This window comes from Bison bison, unplaced genomic scaffold (assembly GCF_000754665.1).
Source record: "Bison bison bison isolate TAMUID 2011002044 unplaced genomic scaffold, Bison_UMD1.0 scf7180017864364, whole genome shotgun sequence".
NCBI classification, from domain to species: domain Eukaryota; kingdom Metazoa; phylum Chordata; class Mammalia; order Artiodactyla; family Bovidae; genus Bison; species Bison bison.
Genome location: NW_011494936.1, coordinates 1,359,632 through 1,380,412, shown reverse-complemented (window position 1 = coordinate 1,380,412; position 20,781 = coordinate 1,359,632). Strand labels below are relative to the sequence as shown.

General features: G+C 40.5%; 1 protein-coding gene across 4 annotated transcripts in view; it reads left to right on the top strand.

The window, feature by feature from the left end:
• The window catches only part of OSBPL3 (oxysterol binding protein-like 3), a 135,233-nt gene that overhangs the window by 70,530 nt on the left and 43,922 nt on the right, over positions 1-20,781 (top strand). For 2 of the 4 annotated variants that reach the window (XM_010855373.1, XM_010855372.1), the window contains 4 exons: positions 4,024-4,154; positions 7,357-7,464; positions 15,819-15,953; positions 18,848-18,941. In XM_010855373.1, the coding sequence (XP_010853675.1) occupies positions 4,024-4,154; positions 7,357-7,464; positions 15,819-15,953; positions 18,848-18,941 (468 nt within the window). The remainder of the gene's footprint in view (positions 1-4,023; positions 4,155-7,356; positions 7,465-15,818; positions 15,954-18,847; positions 18,942-20,781) is intronic. The other 2 variants (XM_010855375.1, XM_010855374.1) reach the window with 1 other exon arrangement.

The window sequence follows — 20,781 nt, the reverse complement described above, 5'->3', positions numbered from 1 at the left end:
GCTATTTGGCAAGAAGGTTTAGAGGTGAGAGGAGCTGGTTGTTCTATGCAGCAGGGGGCCTTAGTGATTCTTCGTAGCTCTGAGCATCTAAAACTTTCTATATGGCTTTGTTTATGATCAGATACCCATGGATGTGATCCACTCATTAGATCTATTTTTTTAAACTTTTGATTTGTCTATAGTATCCTGTTAGAAATTAACACTTCTGCCACAGAAAATATTTCTGACCTCTGGGATCCTGTGTCTTTAGTAGTTAATGTAAATATGGTCTCCCATGATCAGCCTCTAACCATTGCTCTGTGTGTGCTGGATCATTAGACTGCTGTAAAGGACTATTTTATTGTCCTCTGAGTGGGTCTAAACAGTCATTTAAGAAATTTAGTGCCTGATTTGGTCCCCTGAGCCCCCTTTTCAGGTGGTTTAGAAAGCACTTAAGACTTTAAGTATAGTGACTGTGTGAGTTATTTTCTGCTTGTCTTATGCCCTCAACAGTCTTGTCAGCTGTACATTTTGAGCCGAAGTGTATATTCTGATTAAAAAATTTTAATAGTAATCTTCTATAAGTGAAAGTTGCTTGATTATGTCCGATTCTGCAACCCCACGGAGTGTAGCCCACCAGGCTCATCTGTCCATGGGATTCTGCAGGCAAGAATACTGGAGTGGGTAGCCATTCCCTTCTCCTGGGGATCTTCCCAACCCAGGGATTCAACCTGGGTCTCCTGCATTACAAGCAGATTCTTTACCATCTGAGCCATCAGGGAAGCCTTAATCTTCTAGCTTGGTTGAATACCTTGTTTTATGCCGGCCACCTGAAAGCCAGAGGAATTGATTTGTTAAAGTGACAACCAGCTGGGTGCCACGTCTATGCAATAAACATGACGGTGAAAAAAAATTTTTGTACTTATGTGAATTGACAGATATTAACTAGCCTTATTCTGTTGATCATTTAGAAATGTATACAAATATTGAATCATTATGTTGTATACCGAAACCAGTATAATGTTTTATGAAAAGAATTATAATAATAAACTAAGGAAACTTACCAAGAAATAACAGTGAAGAGATGTTTCCCCAAGGACCCACTCAGATGGTCGTGGGGATCCTGTGGGGTTGCCAGGGATGGGATGCGCATCTAATAGAACCTAAAGTGCAGTTTGTGAGTTAGCTGCTGGGCTGGTTGCTCACCAGCTAAGAGCTTCCCCTACTCCTAATGCTCAACAGATTCTAGTTAGTCTCTCATTCATAGAACTTATATACCCTGTGTGCATTTATTTATAAATGATGTCCCAGCAAGAGACTCAGATATCTAAAAACTGCTGCCCGTATTTCAAAAGACTGCAGTTATCATCACTTTCATCCTTGTATGTTTCTTTTATTACCATCACTATTATTATTTCAGTATCATTTATTATGTATTATATATGATGCTTTAGGTTAAGTGCTTTAGCTTACTTAATCCCCATAATGATCTTATGAAGTAAATGCAATTATTGTCCCTATTTACAAGGGAGGAAACTGGGGTCCAGGTGCAGTGTATCCTTGTAAGAAGTCTTACAGTGAATAAGTGTTGGATCTGGGAAGAACCCAGTGCTGCCGCTGGAGCCCACACTATTGCTGGCTCTATTGTGCTGGCCATTATTTTGCTCAATGGTGTTGTTTAAATCAAAGAGCTAAACTTGTTCCATAGACACTATTAGAAAAATTGGTACCTATTGACCCCATCTTTGGTCACCAGAAGCATCATATATTAATAATGTGTTTGCATTTAAATAAATTGCTTATTTGTCCTGTGATTTTGTGAAGAAGCTCTGAGTCTGGGTAAACACCACAACCTCAGATAAGTTCAGGGACGGCCTACTGAGAGAGGTTCAGTTGTCTGCATGGCTGTGGAGTGAAGGGAGCAAGTCAGTCATGCATGTTTAATTTCTGTGATACTGAATTGGCCACTCCTAAGTAGCAGTGCCTCTAAAAATGCAGCCGCCAGGGAATTTAGTAGTATGCCAGGCCATTAGAGAAGAAGTGTGTATCAGCCTCTTCCCTCTTCCTGCCTTTCTAAAACAATATAGAATAAAGGAGATTGGAAAGATAATATTCAAATGTGATTTCCATGATCAATAATTCAGATGACAGTTGCATTATTCCTTGGAGGTAACTTGGAGATCAGTCCTGGGTGTTCATTGGAAGGACTGATGCTGAAGCTGAAACTACAATACTTTGGCCACCTCATGCAAAGAGTTGACTCACTGGAAAAGACCCTGATGCTGGAAGGGATTGGGGGCAGGAGGAGAAGGGGACGACAGAGGATGAGATGGCTGGATGGCATTACCGACTCAGTGGACATGAGTTTGAGTTAACTCTGAGAGTTGGTGATGGACAGAGAGGCCTGGCGTCCTGTGATTCATGGCATCGCGAAGAGTTGGACACAACTTAGCAACTGAACTGAACTGAACTTGTACATTATTTAATCAAAACTTGGTGTATTTTTTACTGTACCTGAAAACAGTTTTAAAAACTTTAGTTCAGGCATCTGAGTGCCAAATAACACTGAGCTTTCACTGGACCTAAATGCTCACTCAAGTGAACCAAGTGCTGAATGCCAGGTTGAGAGGCAGGGAATTCCTGGGTCAGGCAGGTGAAAAGACTAATAAGGAAAAGGGTAGTTAACACCTTTTGGGAAATAATTTCAAACTTACAGGCAAGGTGCAAGAATAATTAAAAAACTCGGGTATCTTTACCCAAGTTCTCCATTTTTAATATTGTGCCACATTTATCTGTTTCTACACACACGCACACACACACAAACACAAACATACACACACGTACATACACATGCAGATATGTGTGCGTTTATTTTTTTGATCCATGTGAAAATAGGATCCATACATCGTCTTTTTTTAATTAATTAATTTATTTTTTTTCGTCGTCTTTTTTTTTAATGCATTTATACTATCATGTATATTTCCTAAGAATAAGGATATTCTGTTCCTTAACCACAGTTTAGTTATGAAACTCAGGAAATTTAGCATCAAAATAGTACTTTTACCTATTCTGCCTTTCATATTCAAATGTCAATTATAGCAATATCCCTTTCCCCTTCAGTACAGAATCTAGTCTGTAGTCATAGATTGCATTTAACTATCATACCTCTTTAGTCTTCTTTAATTGGGAACAGTTTCTGAGTTTTTCTTTTCTTTGATGAAATGACACTTTTGAAGAATACAGGCCAATTTTAAAAAATAGAATGGTCCTCATTCTAGGGTTGTCTGATGTTTCATCATGATCAGATTCAGATGGCCCATCCTTGGGCTGGTGTTCAACAAAATTAACACTGTGTCTTTTTCAGGGTATCACACAAAGTCCCAAGGTACACAAAGTCTATCTGATTCCCACTAGTGATTACTTTTGGACAACAAATTAAAGTGCTGTCTCGTTTCTCCTCTGCCTTGTTACCATTTTCCTTCTGACATCCCAATAAGTTGTGTTTGCAGACATTTCCAGTCATTAGGAATACAAACAAAACTAAATGTTGATAATTGAAACGTATAGTCCTTTCAACTGTCAAAATATATTGGTAACAGGTCATAACGGAATTTCTGTGGATAGGGACTTTGGAATTGACAAATGTGTGTAATTTTCAAAATTTTAATAGATCTTATTTTCTAGAGTAGTTTCAGGTTCACAGCAAACTGAGCAAGAAGTTTGGTGTTCCCATACCCACTCCCCCACACACGCATACACAACCTTGTTCACTATCAACATCCCACCAGAGCGGTCCATTTCTTGAGCATCAGTAAACCTACACTGAAACATCATTATCACCATAAGCCCATGGTTTACATTAGGGTTCACTTTTGGTGTTGTACATTTCAGATGTATTTTTTAAAGCCACAATAGGGTACATTTGCTGAATGGGAAATATTCATGACTGTTACTTTTCTAAATTCTTTTATAAGAATTCTCTGTTTCTTGTTTATAATTATGCCTCTTCCTTTATTCTTTTTTATAATGATTATATCTTTATAGTCTACTTCACTTTAAGGTCAGCTTTTAATACCATATCAACGGAGAGAGAGAAACTGAAGCAACTGATGGAGCAGGATGTTTCTGCCTCCCCCTCTGCCCAGGTCCTTGGTCTGAAGCATGCTCTGTCATCCGTAAGTTACACCTCTGTGTCACAGCAAAGCCTGGCAGTGTGTCTGGGCTCATGAACTTTTTATGTTTTCCATCGCCATGGTTGTGTTGAAAATTCATGAGAAAACCAAACACAGTATCCAAATTATATTCTAACCTTTCATCAGCTTATTCTGCTTATTCTAAACACCAAAGCTGAGCCTACTCCAAATCTTAGTAGTAAATATTTCATTGAGCATTAGATACTCTGTTTGGTTTCCTCCTATTTATCTTGAGTTTTCTGTTTTTGTAAAGCTTTTGTTACGTGTTTGTCTTACAGACATTTGTTTGTTAATGCTTACGAAGTCTGATGGTTTGCAGATTTCCATACCTAAGATTTCACAAGCTTTGACTGATTTTCCAAATTGATAGATACAGGCAGCAGAGTGAAATTTTGAATTCACACTCTTCTCTACAGCCCAGGGTTAATCCGGTTTACCTGTTTACAGCCTATCTCTTTCAAAGACAGGCAAGTGATTTGATTTGATAGTACAAACATTTAGGTCCCACCTGCTCCCCGCTGTGGGCACAAAGAGATGAGTCATAAGGAGTGTCAGGCAGTCACTGTGCCTGCTTAATAAACAGAAAAATCACTGCCAAGCCTCAAATGTTTTCCAGTGAGCCAGCCTGTCATTCACGCTCTCTCCTTTTCCCCCCATTGATTGCAGTTTTATTTCTCAGAACTGGGCTGCATTGAAGTGCAGTGTCCTGGTGTTCTATTTTGAATAGCTGACAGTATCTGATTGTTCACTCTAAATCTTTCAAAAGCTGGAGAACTTTTCAAAGAACATACTTACTTGCTCCTATGCTTTACTTCTATGTAGAATCCTTACTATGAAAAGAGAGAGTGTGTGCATACACAATTACCTTCTGAAGTGATACTGAACTTTCTATGTAGGGTCAGGTAGGGGATATGAATTTTAGGTGAATTTAGATGAATTCTTGTTTTCAGAAGCTAACTCAAGCAATGAGAGAACTAGAAAATACCCACTTATGCTTTCCATTCATCATGTTACCGAGAGAAGTAAAGTGATGCTTTTGGTATAATGTTAATTGTTAATACATTAACATTGGTACGTATTGTCATTGTAAGGTACTTAAAGGTGTATTCACTCAGTTGAACATTCCCAGTATGTTATCTTGGAAAGAAATAGAAAATAACATGGATTTACTCCATGTTTAGAGTCTTAATGTTGTCAGCTGAGAGGTAGAAACACCCCCTTTTGGATTGTACTGGACAGTCAGTCACACACAGTCTGCTACTTTGGTTTGAGAGAAGCAGGGTGGTTCTTTACTTTTTTTTAAGTTTATTTTTTAGTGGTAAAAAGCACTTCTTTATTCATTTGTGTCATTTCTTTGTGGCCCAGCCACCCAATGGAATATTATTCATCAATAAAAAGAAATGAGCTCTCAAGCCATGCAAGATATGAGTGAATCATAAATGGATATTGCTCATTGGAATAAGCCAGCCTGAAAAGACTATGTACTGATCCATTCATATGATATTCTGGAAAGGCAAACATACAGAGATAATAAACAGATTACTGGTTGCCAGGGTAGAGGGGAAAGCATTTCTTATTGTTCCAAGTAGGTTGGCTTTTAGTGCATTTAGAAGGTACCTCTGATGGGCTTCCCAACGGCCCTTTCACTGTGGTCTTCCTCTTCCCTGCCCTCCTCCTGTGTGAGGTCCAGCTTCATCTTGTTAATCTGCTGGTCTGGTAGAGGCCATGAGACCCACTTGGCCCTGGCGTCCCTGGCCACAGTCATTAGAAAGTTGAGATAAAACAGAATGATCATTAACTTCTTTTTTTGTCTTGGATTCCTGATTAGATTCAAGGCTTGTTTTTTAAAAATAAAAATTTGAGAGTTATCTCAGGGCTATCAGAATGAATCTGTGTTGAATGTACAACCTTTGTGTGTGATTTTTTTTTTTTCCTGCCTGTGGCTCACAAAGGAAAGAGAAGCTACTAAAATAGCATATTTTTCAGGCTATCTGGAGATTCTAGCCACCGGTATCTCTCTATTCTAGCCACTGTGTAAGATGCCAGCAACATATTGGCCAAAGTGAGTGCCCCATAGAGGTTTTTAAGTGTAGTTGTGTGCTTTAAGACACATTTACTCAGTGTTTCCTAAATGACCCTTCAGAATTTCCAAATAATTCATTCCAACTGTGGATACTAAAAAATAAAGCCAAAATTCTTGTTTGAGATCCAGGCAGTGGGTGAGATATGAACACTCTTCTGTGCTCTCAGCAGGTAAACCCTATGGGCCCTGATGAATGGGAAAAGGCTCTGAGCTTCTCAGAAGAAAGTCAGGAAGGCAGATGGACAGGATGGACAGATGTACAGGCACCTGGGAAACTGATTGTGGGAGTGGGTAGGAGACAGTCAGGTGAAGTTGTCCCTTTCAAAGACAGATCATTTGAAGGATGCTGGTCATGAAGCATAGGGGAGACCAGCATGAAGGAAAACACCTTCCTTTACCTTCCTAGTTGGGAGGATGGGCAGGGGACTCAGACCTGCCCAGGGAGAAGAAGTAAAAGAGGTCCAGGTGGGCTGACAAGAGCTCACAATCCCTTCCCAGGGCCCTGGTGCTTAGCCCCCATCCAGGTAAGTGAGCTCTCTCTCTCTTATTTTTTTAATAGACTATCTTAGTCATGAAGAATGAACGTAAAACAATCAATACGTATGTTGTAAAACAGTAAAATTAATCCTCTGCAAAATCTTACTTCTCAGCACACTTTCTAAGACCCCACTCAAACAGTGTGATGGAACATTAAAATATGGCCAGTCACATGGAGGTGAGAGCGGCGTTTTTATTACAGATGAGAAAGGAGCTTGGAATCTTTAGGGGGAGCTGTTCAAAGAGACTGAAGGCAGCTGAGGAGGAGGAGGGGCCAAGAAACCAAGAGCAATAAGGGCTTATAGGTGTGTGTGATTTCCTTCTCCACTGAAAGAAAAGCCTTACTAACCCTTACTTTCATCCCTGGAAATGAAAGTCGAGAAGGGTCTGCATTCCCAGTGTTTAATAGCTTGTATCTGCCAGGCACCAGTATCCTGTTGGATAACATTCAAGAAAGAAGTCCAGGAGGTGCCCCCGTGAGGGCTCCTCCACACTGGGCTTACTGCTGTGCTTTTGGAAACATCCATTGATTAACAGAGCCCCACTATTTTTAACGTGTTCCAGGCCCTAGCACAAAACACAGATCTTAAAGAACGCTTATGCAGAATCCATGCCGAGTCTCTGCTCCTCGACCTCCCTGCTGCTGCCAAGTCGGGTGACGGTCTGGCAGAGGTGGGTAAGGTTCTCCTCTGGTAATGTCGCCCCGCCCTGCTCCCACACGATGCCGTCTCTCCCTCCCTGAAGCCTCCCTGCTGCCCTGGGAGGGGTGCTCCCCTCATCATGATGGCTGCAGTTCCCAAGGCCTCCTTGAAAGTACGCTGCCAAACTGCATTTCTAAACTGCTTTTTTCCCCCTAGAATGTTTCTTCCCTTTCTATTTCTTTACCCCATTATCCTCCTAAGGATCACGCTTTTCTCTTGATAGGAGTGGGAGTCCCACTGGAGTGGGGACTAAGAGACAAATATTTTCTCCTGTTACTTCTGAATAAACCTCACTTTCTCCTACCGATAGAATCCTAGCTCCCCCTCTGAGAACCTCTCTCCGCTTTCTTTATGACTGTTTCCTTCTCCATTTCCTGTGTTTGTTTTTTTTTTTTTTTTAAATACAGCTGTACCCTTTGGTGGGGGGAAATATTACAATTGAAGTGTCTTGGTCAGTTTATAGTATGTTAAAAATATGTTTTCTCAAGACTTGGGATTTTATCCAAAATATTCTTTGAATATGCTTAAAATGAGAAAGTTCAGAAAAATCCAAGTGGATGACTTGAAAAAAAAAATCAGTACAAAAGGGTAGTGAAAGTCAAAATAGTTTTTAGCCATCTCTTATATGCCTGCCTCAATTGTGCTAAATATTTCATTAACAAGTGGATTAGACTGAGCCCATAAAAAATAAGGAAGTTCAGAAACAAGGGTTGTAAATTTTTTAAAGGAGTTTCTATGTTTAATACATCTTCCTTCTTTTTCTGTTCGCAAAGAAAACAAACCCTGACACAATACCTTTACTTCTTGCAATGTTGTTGTGTTGGGTGATGGGCAGATAAGATGCTGGAATCAATCAGACCAAGAAGTTCAGACATCTACCTCCATGTGAAGCACAGGCTATGCCCTGACCTAATGGGAACCCCTTCTCATGAGGGTGGTACCCTCTCTCCTCAGGGCTGGCAGGCTTCTTCTGAGTTACACATCTGAGATACACACCGGTGATTGACCGTGAGATTCCTCTACATCTTCACTGCCCCCAAGAGATCTTTTCAATCACTTTTTAGCCCAGACCTAAATTGAGTCTCCGCCAGGACAGAGCACTGAAATGTTATCTGCAGGGGCCTTCATTTCAGGCCTGGGCAAAGAAACATGCTCACCAGCTAGGTTCTCTTCTGAATAAATCTGTGGATTGGCTGAAGCAGGGCTCAGTCATGGTGGCCTACTGTTACTGAAGGTGGCTTGGTGCCGAACACCATGGCACTCTGGTGTTTGGTACCTGTTTCCAGGCAGCATCAGTTCAGTTCAGTTCAGTCACTCAGTCATGTCCAACTCTTTGTGACCCCATAAACCGCAGCATGCCAGGCCTCCCTGTTCATTACCAACTGCCGGAGTCTACCCAAACCCATGTCCATCGAGTCAGTGATGCCATCCAACCATCTCATCCTCTGTCATCCCCTTCTCCTCCTGCCCCCAATCCCTCCCAGCATCAAACGAGTCAGCTCTTTGCATCAGGTGGCCAAAGTATTGGAGTTTCAGCTTCAATATCAGTCCTTCCAATGAGCAACCAGGACTGATCTCCTTTAAGATAGACTGGTTGGATCTCCTTGCAGTCCAAGGGACTCTCAAGAGTCTTCTCCAACACCACAGTTCAAAAGCATCAATTCTTCGGCATTCAGCTTTCTTTATAGTCCAACTCTCACATCCATACATGACTACTGGAAAAACCATAGCCTTGACTAGATGGACCTTTGTGGACAAAGTACTGCCTCTGCTTTTGCATATGCTATCTGGGTTGGTCATAAGTCTCCTTCCAAGGAGTAAGTGTCTTTTAATTTCATGGCTGCAATCACCATCTGCAGTGATTTTGGAGCCCCCAAAAATAAAGTCAGCCACTGTTTTCACTGTTTGTTTCCCCATCTATTTGCCATGAAGCGATGGGACCGGATGCCATCATCTTAGTAGCGTATTATCACCTAATCACATTAATTTATTTAACAAGCTGTTAAAGAGATAAATGGCAAGTTGGCCCTTGACTTATGGCTTTATTAATTTATATTCAATGTATACACCTGGGGCTATTTGCATTTGGGAAAGGAAACCAGAATCAAAGGTCTTTTTAAATGCATGTTAAGTTGATCTCACAAATAATGTATCCAAAGGTTAAATACTCTTTGTTGCCTTTGAGGAGGAGCCATAACATCCTCAAGGTCATACCTTCCACAATGACCTTCTGGAGTCTTGAATTGATGGTGTAGTTGTCTCATTGATCTAGTTTCTCTCTCAGGGACTTTCTGTGGTCCATGTTTTATCCTGCTTTTCACAGAGTGACTCAGGCTGACTTTCCCAGTAAAGGAAAAGCCATTGTTGCCTTCAGGAAATAAGAGAGTGAGTAGAAGTAGCTGCCCAAAGCCTGAAAGCCAGACTCCAGTGTCCTTTCCTTGGGTAGCTTCTCAAACACTATGGGAATGACAGTCCCCACACTGGGGTCAGCCCAGAGTACTCTGTTTTTAGGCCCTCTTTCTTTCTTTGCTTCCCTTCTGTTACCTTTTCGCTGCACAAATTATTCATCTTTGGTGTTTTAAAATCGACTTGGATTCTAAAATCTCCCCTCCTATCAAAAATTATTCTCATATCCTATCAAGTACTTCTGTTTAAAATTTCTGAATGTGAACATTTACTATTACCAGGTTATGAATTCTTGGGTTATTTTATATTATTTTAAATTCCAAATGAAAGGCCAAGTGACTTTGGGGATAGTATCCTACTACATCTAAAGTCTATTTAAGAGACCAAATAAGCAAGAACTTGAAAGAAAAGTGTAAAACAAGAGGAAATGTGATTCTTTTAACCGCCTGTTTGCTATATTCCACATGCACTTGAACTCATTCTCTCATAAAATCTTAATCATGACTCTATGAGATAGGTGATGCTAGTTTCATTTTAGAGACAGGGAAACTAAAGCCCAGAGAGGTTAAATAACTTCTTCCAGGGTCAGTTCAATTCAGTTGCTCAGTCATGTCCGACTCTTTGTGACCCTATGAATCGCAGCACGACAGGCCTCCCTGTCCATCACCAACTCCCAGAGTTCACCCAGACTCACGTCCATCAAGTCAGTGATGGCATCCAGCCATCTCATCCTCTGTCGTCCCCTTCTCCTTCTGCCCCCAATCCCTCCCAGCATCAGGGTCTTTTTCAGTGATTCAACTCTTTGCATGAGGTGGCCAAAGTACTGGAGTTTCAGCTTTAGCGTCATTCCTTCCAAGGAACACCCAGGGCTGATCTCCTTTAGAATGGACTGGTTGGATCTCCTTGCAATCCAAGGGACTCTCAAGAGTCTTCTCCAACACCACAGTTCTTCCAGGGTACACAGCGAGTAAAGGGTAGAGCTGGGATGTAAGTCCAGTTCTATGAGTCCCAAGAACTTGTCTCCTCAGCAGCACCATACTGCTGTGTGGCGAGGAAAGACAGGCCCAGCCCCCAAGTAAAACACATGGTAAAGCTCCAGTAGTGAAAATATGGCAGTACTGGGGTAAGAGTGGGACAGAATAACTATTTCAGGCATAGCACCATTTTATATAAAAAAAGAATGAAATAAATTTATGATAGAAGGCTCAAAAATCAATAGGAAAGAGATGAATTTTTCAATAAGTTAGGCTGACACAGCTTGAAAGCAGTTTAATCTTTCCATTGCAGCCTAAAATAAATCACTAGTGAATCAGAGTTAAATTCAAACTGAAAAATATTGATTTAAATGTTTATCAAATGGCTGGAGTAGGGAGGATGTCCTAAATGTGGGAGCAACAGAAAAAATTACCAAATCATGTTGATGAGATTTGGATTTTTTTTTTTTTTAAGGACAAGAAGTGGTGTGTGTGAAAAAATTAGTCAAATAATAGACTAGGAACAACTGTTTTCAGTGAAAAATGACAGACTTAAATAATACTAAATAGGTGGTAATGACTTTCATACGTAAATAATTAACAGGTAAGAGCAGGTAATTTAAGTCCTCAACAAATACATGAGAAAAAAAGACCCTATTCACAAAAAATACCAAACGCAATTTTTTAAATTAATTTTTTATTGTGTGATATTTGTCAGTTCACTGGAAGGTGCAGAGGTGCAGAGGGAGGCCCCGTGTACCCTGCCCTAGCCTCCTCCAGTGTTAACTCTACTGCTAGTTGTCGTTGTTGTTGTTTAATTGGATTATAGTTGATTTGCGCTTCCCTGGTGGCTTAGTCAGTAAAGAATCTGCTTGCAATGTGGGAGACCTGGGTTCGATCCCTGGGTTGGGAAGATGCCCTGTAGGAGGGCATGGCAACCCACTCCAGTATTCTTGCCTAGAGAATCCCCATGAGCAGAGGAGACTGGTGGGTTACAGTCCATGGGGTGGCAAAGAGTCGGACTTGACTAAGCGCACAGTTGATTTAGTGATTTACCACACACAGTGGACATCAACTTGTGCCAACTCTGGCAGATGGTGAGGGACAGGGAGGCCTGGCGTGCAGCCGTCCATGGGGTCACAAAGAGCCGACATGACTGGGTGACTGAGCAACAATGACATGCACATAATTGATTTACAGGCTTCCCAGGCGGCACTAGAGAAAAGAATCTGCCTGCCAGTGCAGGAGATGCAAGAGGCCGGGGTTTGAGCCCTGGGTTGGGAAAATCCCTTGTAGGAGGAAATGGCAACCCACTCCAATACGCTTGACTGGAAAATCTCATGAACAGAGGAGCCTGGCGGCTACAGTTCATAGGATTGCGAAGAGTTGGACTAGGACTGAAAATACATACACACACACACATATAGTTGATTTACAATATCTTGTCAGTTCTAGGTATACAGCCCAGTGATTCATTTATACGTATAAAGCTAGTTTATTTTTTTAAAGAAAAAAACTATTCAACCTATTCTTAACAAAAAAATACAAATTAAACCAGTTAGAATACAACAACATTTTTCTAACTTATAGTATTCGGTGGCTGCTGCTGCTAAGTCACTTCAGTTGTGTCCGACTCTGTGCGACCCCATAGATGGCAGCCCACCAGGCTCCCCCGTCCCTGGGATTCTCCAGGCAAGAACACTGGAGTGGGTTGCCATTTCCTTCTCCAATGCATGAAAGTGAAAAGTGAAAGTGAAGTCGCTCAGTCGTGTCCGACTCTTCGCGACACCATGGTCTGCAGCCTACCAGCCTCCTCCGTCCATGGGATTTTCCAGGCAAGAGTACTGGAGTGGGGTGCCATTGCCTTCTCCAATTCGGTGGCTATATAGATATAAAGAAAATAGAGTGTCTCTTTCTTGATATAATTAGGTAATAAATATTTTGCCTTAAACATTTTTAATAATTCTACTCTGAGAACTGATTCTAAGAACTAATGACATACAAGCAAAGACACATCTGCAAACCTGTTCATCATCTGGGTGGCTCAGATGGTAAAGAATCTTTCTGCAGGGCAGGAAGGGCTACCCATTTCAATATTCTTGCCTGGAGAATTCCAGAGACAGAGGAACCTGAAGGACTACAGTCCATTGGGTTGCAAAGAGTTGGACACGACTGAGTGACTGACACTTGCACTTCCCCATCTTTACAAATTTGGAAACACTTTATTTCCAATAAATGGTTACTCTGTGATACATACCTTGGGTAAATCTGCTAAAGTTCATTGTCTCAAAGAACTTTTAATAGCCTGGGGAGAAGTTCACAGTATAATGTTAATTGAATGTAACAAACTAAATAAAGACTGTGTACAGAGTGACCCCAGGTTTTCAAACTTAAAAACAATCTATACACAAATATTTTAATACAGAAAGTAGACTGATTGGCTAAATAGGGGCCACATCTGGTGATCAATTTTAAATTCTTTTTTTAATTTTTGGCTACATACACCATGTGGCTTATGTGACCTTACTTCTACAGCCAGGGATTGAACCCACGGTCCTTGCATTGAAAGTGTAGGAACTTAACCACAGGACCACCAAGGAAGTCCCTGGGTGATGAATTTTAAGTGATATTTATTTACATCTTTCTGTATTTTCTGTTTTAAAAACATACTACCTTTAACATAAAAAAATGTTAATTTTTAAAAATTATAGTGCAGTGTTTGGAGACGTTTATAACATTAGATAGGTAGATGACAATTATTTCAAAACAAAGATGTATGTATTAAAAGGATTGGAGAGAAATTTATCAAAATGCCTATAGTGGTTGATTTAGTGTGATGGGATTATGTGTTCCCTTCCCTCTCTCTTCTCTGTGTTTATTTCTCTTTTTGTGATGTAAAAACGGATAACCATTCACGCCTTCCCAGCTTAAGGGGGTATGCTTGAGTTAAACGGGCTAGGTCAGTATTTTAATCCACCGTCCAGAGTTGTGCAGGACACTGGGCAGGGCCCCCGCAGTCCTGTGGAGTTTTGGGTGGGCATCAGCAGGAAGGTGCTGGGGTGATGGAACAGCAGGAAGGCCAAGGGCCAGCTGTGCTATCTTCAATGTTGATCCAGCCAAGAAATCCTTCTGACCCATCAGCCTGGGAGGAAGGAGATACAGAAAAGAGCCAGAGTGACTGTTAATAAATTAATGAGGAGAACAAGTAAATAAATCATTAGAGTCTTAGGTGGCGGTGACACAGCAAAGACGGAGAACAGTTCTGTTGTTTCAGTGAATGTTAAGGGAGCTCAGTTATTCATTACTGTGTCTCCTCTTTTAGGAGAGACCTGTACTTTAAAGGGGGCAGCCATGATGCTTATTTATAGATCTTAACGTGATTTAAGTCTTTGTTGGGATGGAAGGTTGTAGGGATGTTAAAATGGGTGGGATTTTTCAATAAATGCCTCAGCTAGAAGAGAAAGGGATATACGTTGAAATGTGTTCCTGAGGTAAACATTCCATTAAGCAGTCACTTGCCCACTTGATATTACCAATTATGAACAAATGCTGGGGCCCTCTGGTCATAGCACCCTCATCTTAGGAGACTGAGGAGTGTGTCCTGCTCTCATAAAACTTCTGGAAAGATATTATGTGTTAACATTTCTTTCCCAGGTTATTCTGGGACTCATTTATCAGATACATAAGGATATAGAAGCAGCTCCTTTATCAGCCCTATGAGAAAAGTGAGCTGTTGGGATGTTCAGACAACAATCTTCTCTGAGTCAAAGGAATCAGAGCATCTCATCCTCAATCCATTCTCCTTCCTTAAGGTATCAGGCCTCACCTCTTCTGTGAAGCCCTCACCAACCAAAGCCCCTTAATGGAATCACCTCTCCTTCCTGCCCATGTCCTTAGTGCTTTTGTGTTGAGTGCCTGGCTCACTCAGGCCAGAAACCTTGTTTTATTCATCATCATATCCCACCATGAGCAGCACAGTGCAGTTGCTCAATTTCTTGAGTTAAATTTTCACTTGCAAATAGCATAGAAAACACATTCCCAAAGTATTTAGGTACTTCCCATAGCAAATGTCCAGGCTCAGTGACAGGAGGAGAAAATGCTGATATTCTATCCTGTTGTTCAGGGAGAGGCTTATAAATGGGATTGGGGACTTCCTTCCCTCACAGAGTCAGTGTGGCTTATAAATGGGATTGGGGACTTCCTTCCCTCACAGAGTCAGTGTGGTTGGAAAGACGCAAAGAGAATTGATCTCATTCATCCATGTATAATGGATGATCTGCCACCAGGGGCACTTCTGGACTGAAACACACTGCTCATTTGTCAAAGAATGCCTCAGAGGCAGCACTCTGGTCTCTGGGAGAGAATGGAGGCAGGGGAAAGCTGTGTTGGTCTGAACCAGCCATGAGAGGACGTGCATTTAGTACAATTCAGAGGAAATTTTAGGATGAAAGGAAACGTCCTGCAGTGGTAGAGAATAAGAGGATTCAGAGAGTGTTGGAATTTTCCCCCTCTGAACACATGATTGACCAGAGATGTGTTCATACATCTTTTGTTACCTAAATGCTATTAACGGGAGACATATCAATATCACTTACATAACGAGTTGCCAGCCACAGGCCTTAGTTTCTGCAAAGATCCCCTGGTCTATAATGAGTTAAGCGGAATGAAAACTGACCTGCAGTCTTTTTTTTTTGGCTTTGAGGTTTGTTGTGTGTGTCTGAGCTGTAATGGTGCCTGTAAACAAGGGGCCTTTTGGGGGAGACCTTCACTTCTCACTGTGTTTTGGTGAGGTTTGCCTGTCCTCAACTCTGAAGCTGCTCTCTGCTTATAGCTGCTTGTTAGCCTGGGCCTGTGACCTTGTGTATCATGTAAGAAATCAATTGTTTATTTTGCTTTTCTTGAAACTTTCTAAATATGTGCATTTTTGGTTTTGTGTTTCCAACAGGAAAACTCCAGAGATGATAGTCGGGCTCTGGTCCATCAGCTTTCCAATGAAAGCAGACTGTCCATCACTGACTCTCTCTCAGAGTTTTTTGATGCCCAGGAAGTTCTGTTGTCTCCAAGCTCTTCAGAAAATGAGGTACGAACACTGTTTTCAGTTAGTTGCCCCCAAAATCTTTTGCTGCTTTACTCATTCGGTAAATAGCCATAATTTAGAAACACTGAGCTCAATGGCCCCTTTTTATCATTACTTTCTAAGGATCTTATTATAAGTTATACCACAAAAGTCATAAAAAGATAAAAAATCTTAGGGGAGAAAGGTTGTGAAAGTAAGTGTTAGGCTTACCCTGGTTTCTGTTACTGATACTTGGTTTGTTATACCTCTTTTCAATTGTAGTTTAATGATTTTGATTATAAGCTGTTTGATAATGTATTATTTGCAATACAGGGCCAGAAGTTAGCCCCTTATATATTTTTTCAGCATTGAATTTGATCTGTAGTAATTTATAATATATAATTATTGTTATAATTTATAATTATATTTTGAGTGAGCGTACTGGTCATTTTAGCTCTTCATTATAGGACTGATTTGTTGTTGTTGTTCTGTTGCTAAGTTGTGTCCAACTATTTGCAATTCCATGGTCTGCAGCAAGGCCTCCCTATCCCTCAGTATCTGTTGGAGTTTGCCTAAGCTCATGTCCATTGAATCAGTGATGCTATCCAACCATCTCATCCTCTCCTGCCCTCTTCTCGTTTTGCCTTCAATCTTCCCCAGCATCAGGGTCTTTTCCAATGAGTCACCTGTTCACATCAGGTGGCCAAAGTATTGAAGTTCAGCTTCAGCATCAGTCCTTCCAATGAATATTCAGGGTTTATTTCCTTAACGATTGACTGGTTTGATCCCTTTGCAGTCCAAGGGACTCTCAAGCACCACAGTTCCAAAGCATCAGTTCTTTGGTGCTCAGCCTTTTTTATTGTCCAACTTTCACATCCATACATGACTCTTGGAAAGACCATAGCTTTGACTATACAGAGCTTTGTTGGCAAAGTGGTGTGTTTGCTTTTTAATACAGTGTCTAGGTTTGTTGTAGCTTTCCTTCCAAGAAGCAAGTGTCTTCTAATTTCGTGGCTTCAGTCACCATCCACAGTGATTTTGGAGTCCAAGAAGAGAAAATCTGTCACTGTTTCCACTTTTTCCCCCTCTATTTGCCATGAACTGATATAACCAGATGCCATTATCTTAGATTTTTGAATGCTGAGTTTTAAGCCAGTTTTTTCACTGTCTTCTTTCACCCCCATCAAGAGGCTCTTTAGTGAAGTGTTCCTCTTCACTTTATCATCTGCATATTTGAAGTTACTGATAATCTCTCCCAACAGTCTTGATTTTAGCTTGTTACTCATTAACCCCAGCATCTTGCATTGATGTACTCTGCATATAAGTTAAATAAGCAAGGTGACAATATACAGCCTTGATGTACTCCTTTCCCAATTTTGAACCAGTCAGTTGTTCCAATTGTTGGTTCTTGACCCACATACAGGTTTCTCAGGAGACAGGTAAGATGGTCTGGTATTCCCATCTCTTTAAGAATTTTCCACAGTTTGTTGTGATCCACACAATCTAAGGCTTTTGCATAGTCAATGAAACAGAAGTAGATGTTTTTCTGGAATTCCCTTGCTTTCTCTATGATCTAACAAATATTGGCAATTTGATTTCTGGTTCCTCTGCCTTTTCTAAACCCAGCTTGTATATCTGAAATTTCTCAGTTCAAGTACTGCTGAAGGCTAGCTTAAAGGGTTTTGAGCATAACTTTACCAGCATGGGAAGTGTCTGGTAGTTTGAACATCTTTAGCACTTCCTTTCTTTGGAATTGGCATGAAGATAGACCTTTTCCAGTCCTGTGGAAACTGCTGGGTTTTCTAAACTTGTTGACCTATTGAGTGTGACACTTTAATAGCATCATCTTTTAGGATTTTGAATAGTTCAGCCGAAATTCCATCACCTCCACTAGCTGTGTTCATTAGTGATGCTTCTTAAGGCCCACTTGACTTCACAGTCTAAGATGTCTGGCACTAGGTCAGTGATCACACCATGATGGTTATCTGAGTCATTAAGACCTATTTTGTATAGTTCTGTGTATTCTTGCTACCTCTTCCTAATCTCTGTTAGGTCCTTAACATTTCTGTTCTTTATCATGTCCATCCTTGCACAAATGTTCCTTTGATACCTCCAGTTTTCTTGAAGAGATCTCTAGTTTTTCCAATTCTATTGGAATTCTATTATTATCCTCTATTGTTAATTCCAATTCTATTGTTATCCTCTATTTCTTTGCATTGTTTATTGAAGAAGTCCTTCTTGTCTCTCCTGGCTGTTCTCTGGAACCCTGCATTCAGTTGGGTATATCTTTGCCTTTCTCCCTTGCTTTTCTCTTCTCTTCTTTCCTCAGCTATTTGTAAAGCATTCTGACATTTTCCCTTCTTACCTTTCTTTTTCTTTGTGATGGTTTCGGTCACTGCCTCCTGTACAATGTTACGAACCTCTTCCCTTGAATCTGTTTGTCATTTCCATATAATCATAAGGGATTTGATTTAGGTCATACCTGAATGGCCTAGTGGTTTAAACTAAAAAAAGTGGGGAAAACCACTATAAGTACTAATATTGTTTATCTATTCGTATCCATAGAAGATTCTTCTATTCACAAATAGTTAAAGACAAATTGTAACTCATGCTACTCAAATGCTAACAAATTCTGTAAAAGCAGTCTGAATTAATAGGAATTTTATGATGACTAAAATCTGGAATTTACTTATGTTGTCCTTGTCAGAATGAATCAAGAATGTGTAAGAATTTTAATAACATATTTTCTGTCCACACCTCCTAGGCAGACTGGTGTATGGGGCTTAATGAAAACAGCACCCAAAATTATTTCTATAGATTTATAATGTATGGTTAAAGATATTTGATTATTTGAAGCAAAGGTTTTATGAAATCTGGCTTGTTTACTCTAATGTATATTATTTCCTTTTTTCCCATAGATTTCTGAAGATGATTCATATGTCAGTGACATAAGTGACAACTTTTCCTTAGACAATCTCAGTAATGATCTGGATAATGAGAGACAGACTTTGGGTAAGATTTAAATTATTTGATCTCAAACTATTATTTGAGTGTTTGGATCTTTGCAGAATACTAATAAGTATATATTGGAGTACCTGCTGCAGACAGAGAATGGAGCAAGTTCTACATCAGAAACTTAAGACGTGGTTGCCACCCTCAATGGTTTTATAGTCTAGGTGGAAACATGGCACTCGTGTGAAAAATGTATTCATTCACATAAATTTGTTTGCTCATGCGGATTTCTGTTTTATAAAGTAAGGACATATGAATCATCATATGAATATCAAAAATTAATATAACAGATGCTCCTTGTGTGGTTAAACTTTCTGCAAACATATTAGAATATAACTTTGCCTTTAGGTATCTAGTGGCTTTCATAGTCTAGGCATGCTGTCGGACTTGTATTGTAAAAGGTCTGGTCTGAGTGCTAATTTAGTTTCAGATTCTTCAAGATAACTCATTTGAGAGTAACAAACTGCTATGCCCTTAGGGGTAGAGCTTCAGGTACCCTAAGATGTCCTTTTATTTCTGGTTAATCTTAAGAGTGAAAATGATGCCCAAAAAGTGTGAGATGGAACCATGGGGTACCTGGAGTGTCTGCTGTCTCCAAACAGCTCTGATTTAGGAGTAAGCAGACTAAAGCTTGTTTAGGAAGCTGACCTACCTTAAGAAGAATCTGCCCACTGAACAGGTTTTTATACGAGTCCTGTAGCATCAAATACTCCCAGTTTTGGTAGTCAGTGTGCATGGGGTCTGTAGGCTTATCTGTGCCAGAACACCACCTCTTTTCATATCTACACGGAGGACAAGGACCATGTCAGGTCCTTTTTGATGTTTCAGTGTTTCCCAGCTCAGTATGTACATGTTAAATACGATGATGATGAGTTGTTACCTGAATGCCAAAGAGCCTGCTCTTTGAAGGATTACAAAAAAGACAGGTAATTTTACTGTCTTCTGGAAGAACATCCTTCCAGCATCATACCTGCTAGAAGTCAGAAGCTCATTATGCTCTGTGTCATTCCTGAATTGTTTCTGGAGAGATTAACCCTTTGGTGGAAAAGTCTGAGAACCAGTGATTCAAAGGTAAAGACCAGTCATATAGGAGCAAGTTCATATGCTGTTTTTTGTAAAAAAAGAGAAAAAAAACCAAAAAGGTGAACTGAAAGAGAAATGAGAAAGCATCAGTTATTTCCTTAGCAAACAATACCCACACTAAATGGGAACCCTTGTTGTGGATGAAGAAGACAGACAAACACCAAAGTCTCCTTCTATTTGAGGCCTTAGGAAGGATCCCAAGGGGAACCAAGGGATTAGAGGTCAAAGGTCAAAGTTAGGAACAGAGGACTTGCCCAAGGACCTAAGACCACAGCTGTGCTGAGTTGACACCACGACTGAGCGACTTCACTTTATTTTTTCATTTTCATGCATTGGAAAGAAATGGCAACCCACTCCAGTGTTCTTGCCTGGAGAATCCCAGGGACGGGGGAGCCTGGTGGGCTGCCATCTATGGGGTCGCACAGATTCAGACACGACTGAAGCGACTTAGCAGCAGGAAAAGCATGTCTAAGAGGTGAAGACCAGTTCTCTTTCTTTTCCACAGCCATGTTGCTAGAGTACTGACCAATGTTTTCTTTTTATTTTTTTTTCCTGGGCAAAGAAATACAAACATTTATTTATTTATTTATTTTGACAAAATAATTAAGTGATTAGATCTGCCTTTTTTTTTTTTTTTTCGTTTCATACATGACATTTCACATGTTTCAATGCCATTTTCCCGAATCTTCCCACCCTCTCCCTCTCCCACAGAGTCCATAAGCCTGTTCTATACATCAGTGTCTCTTTTGCTGTCTCG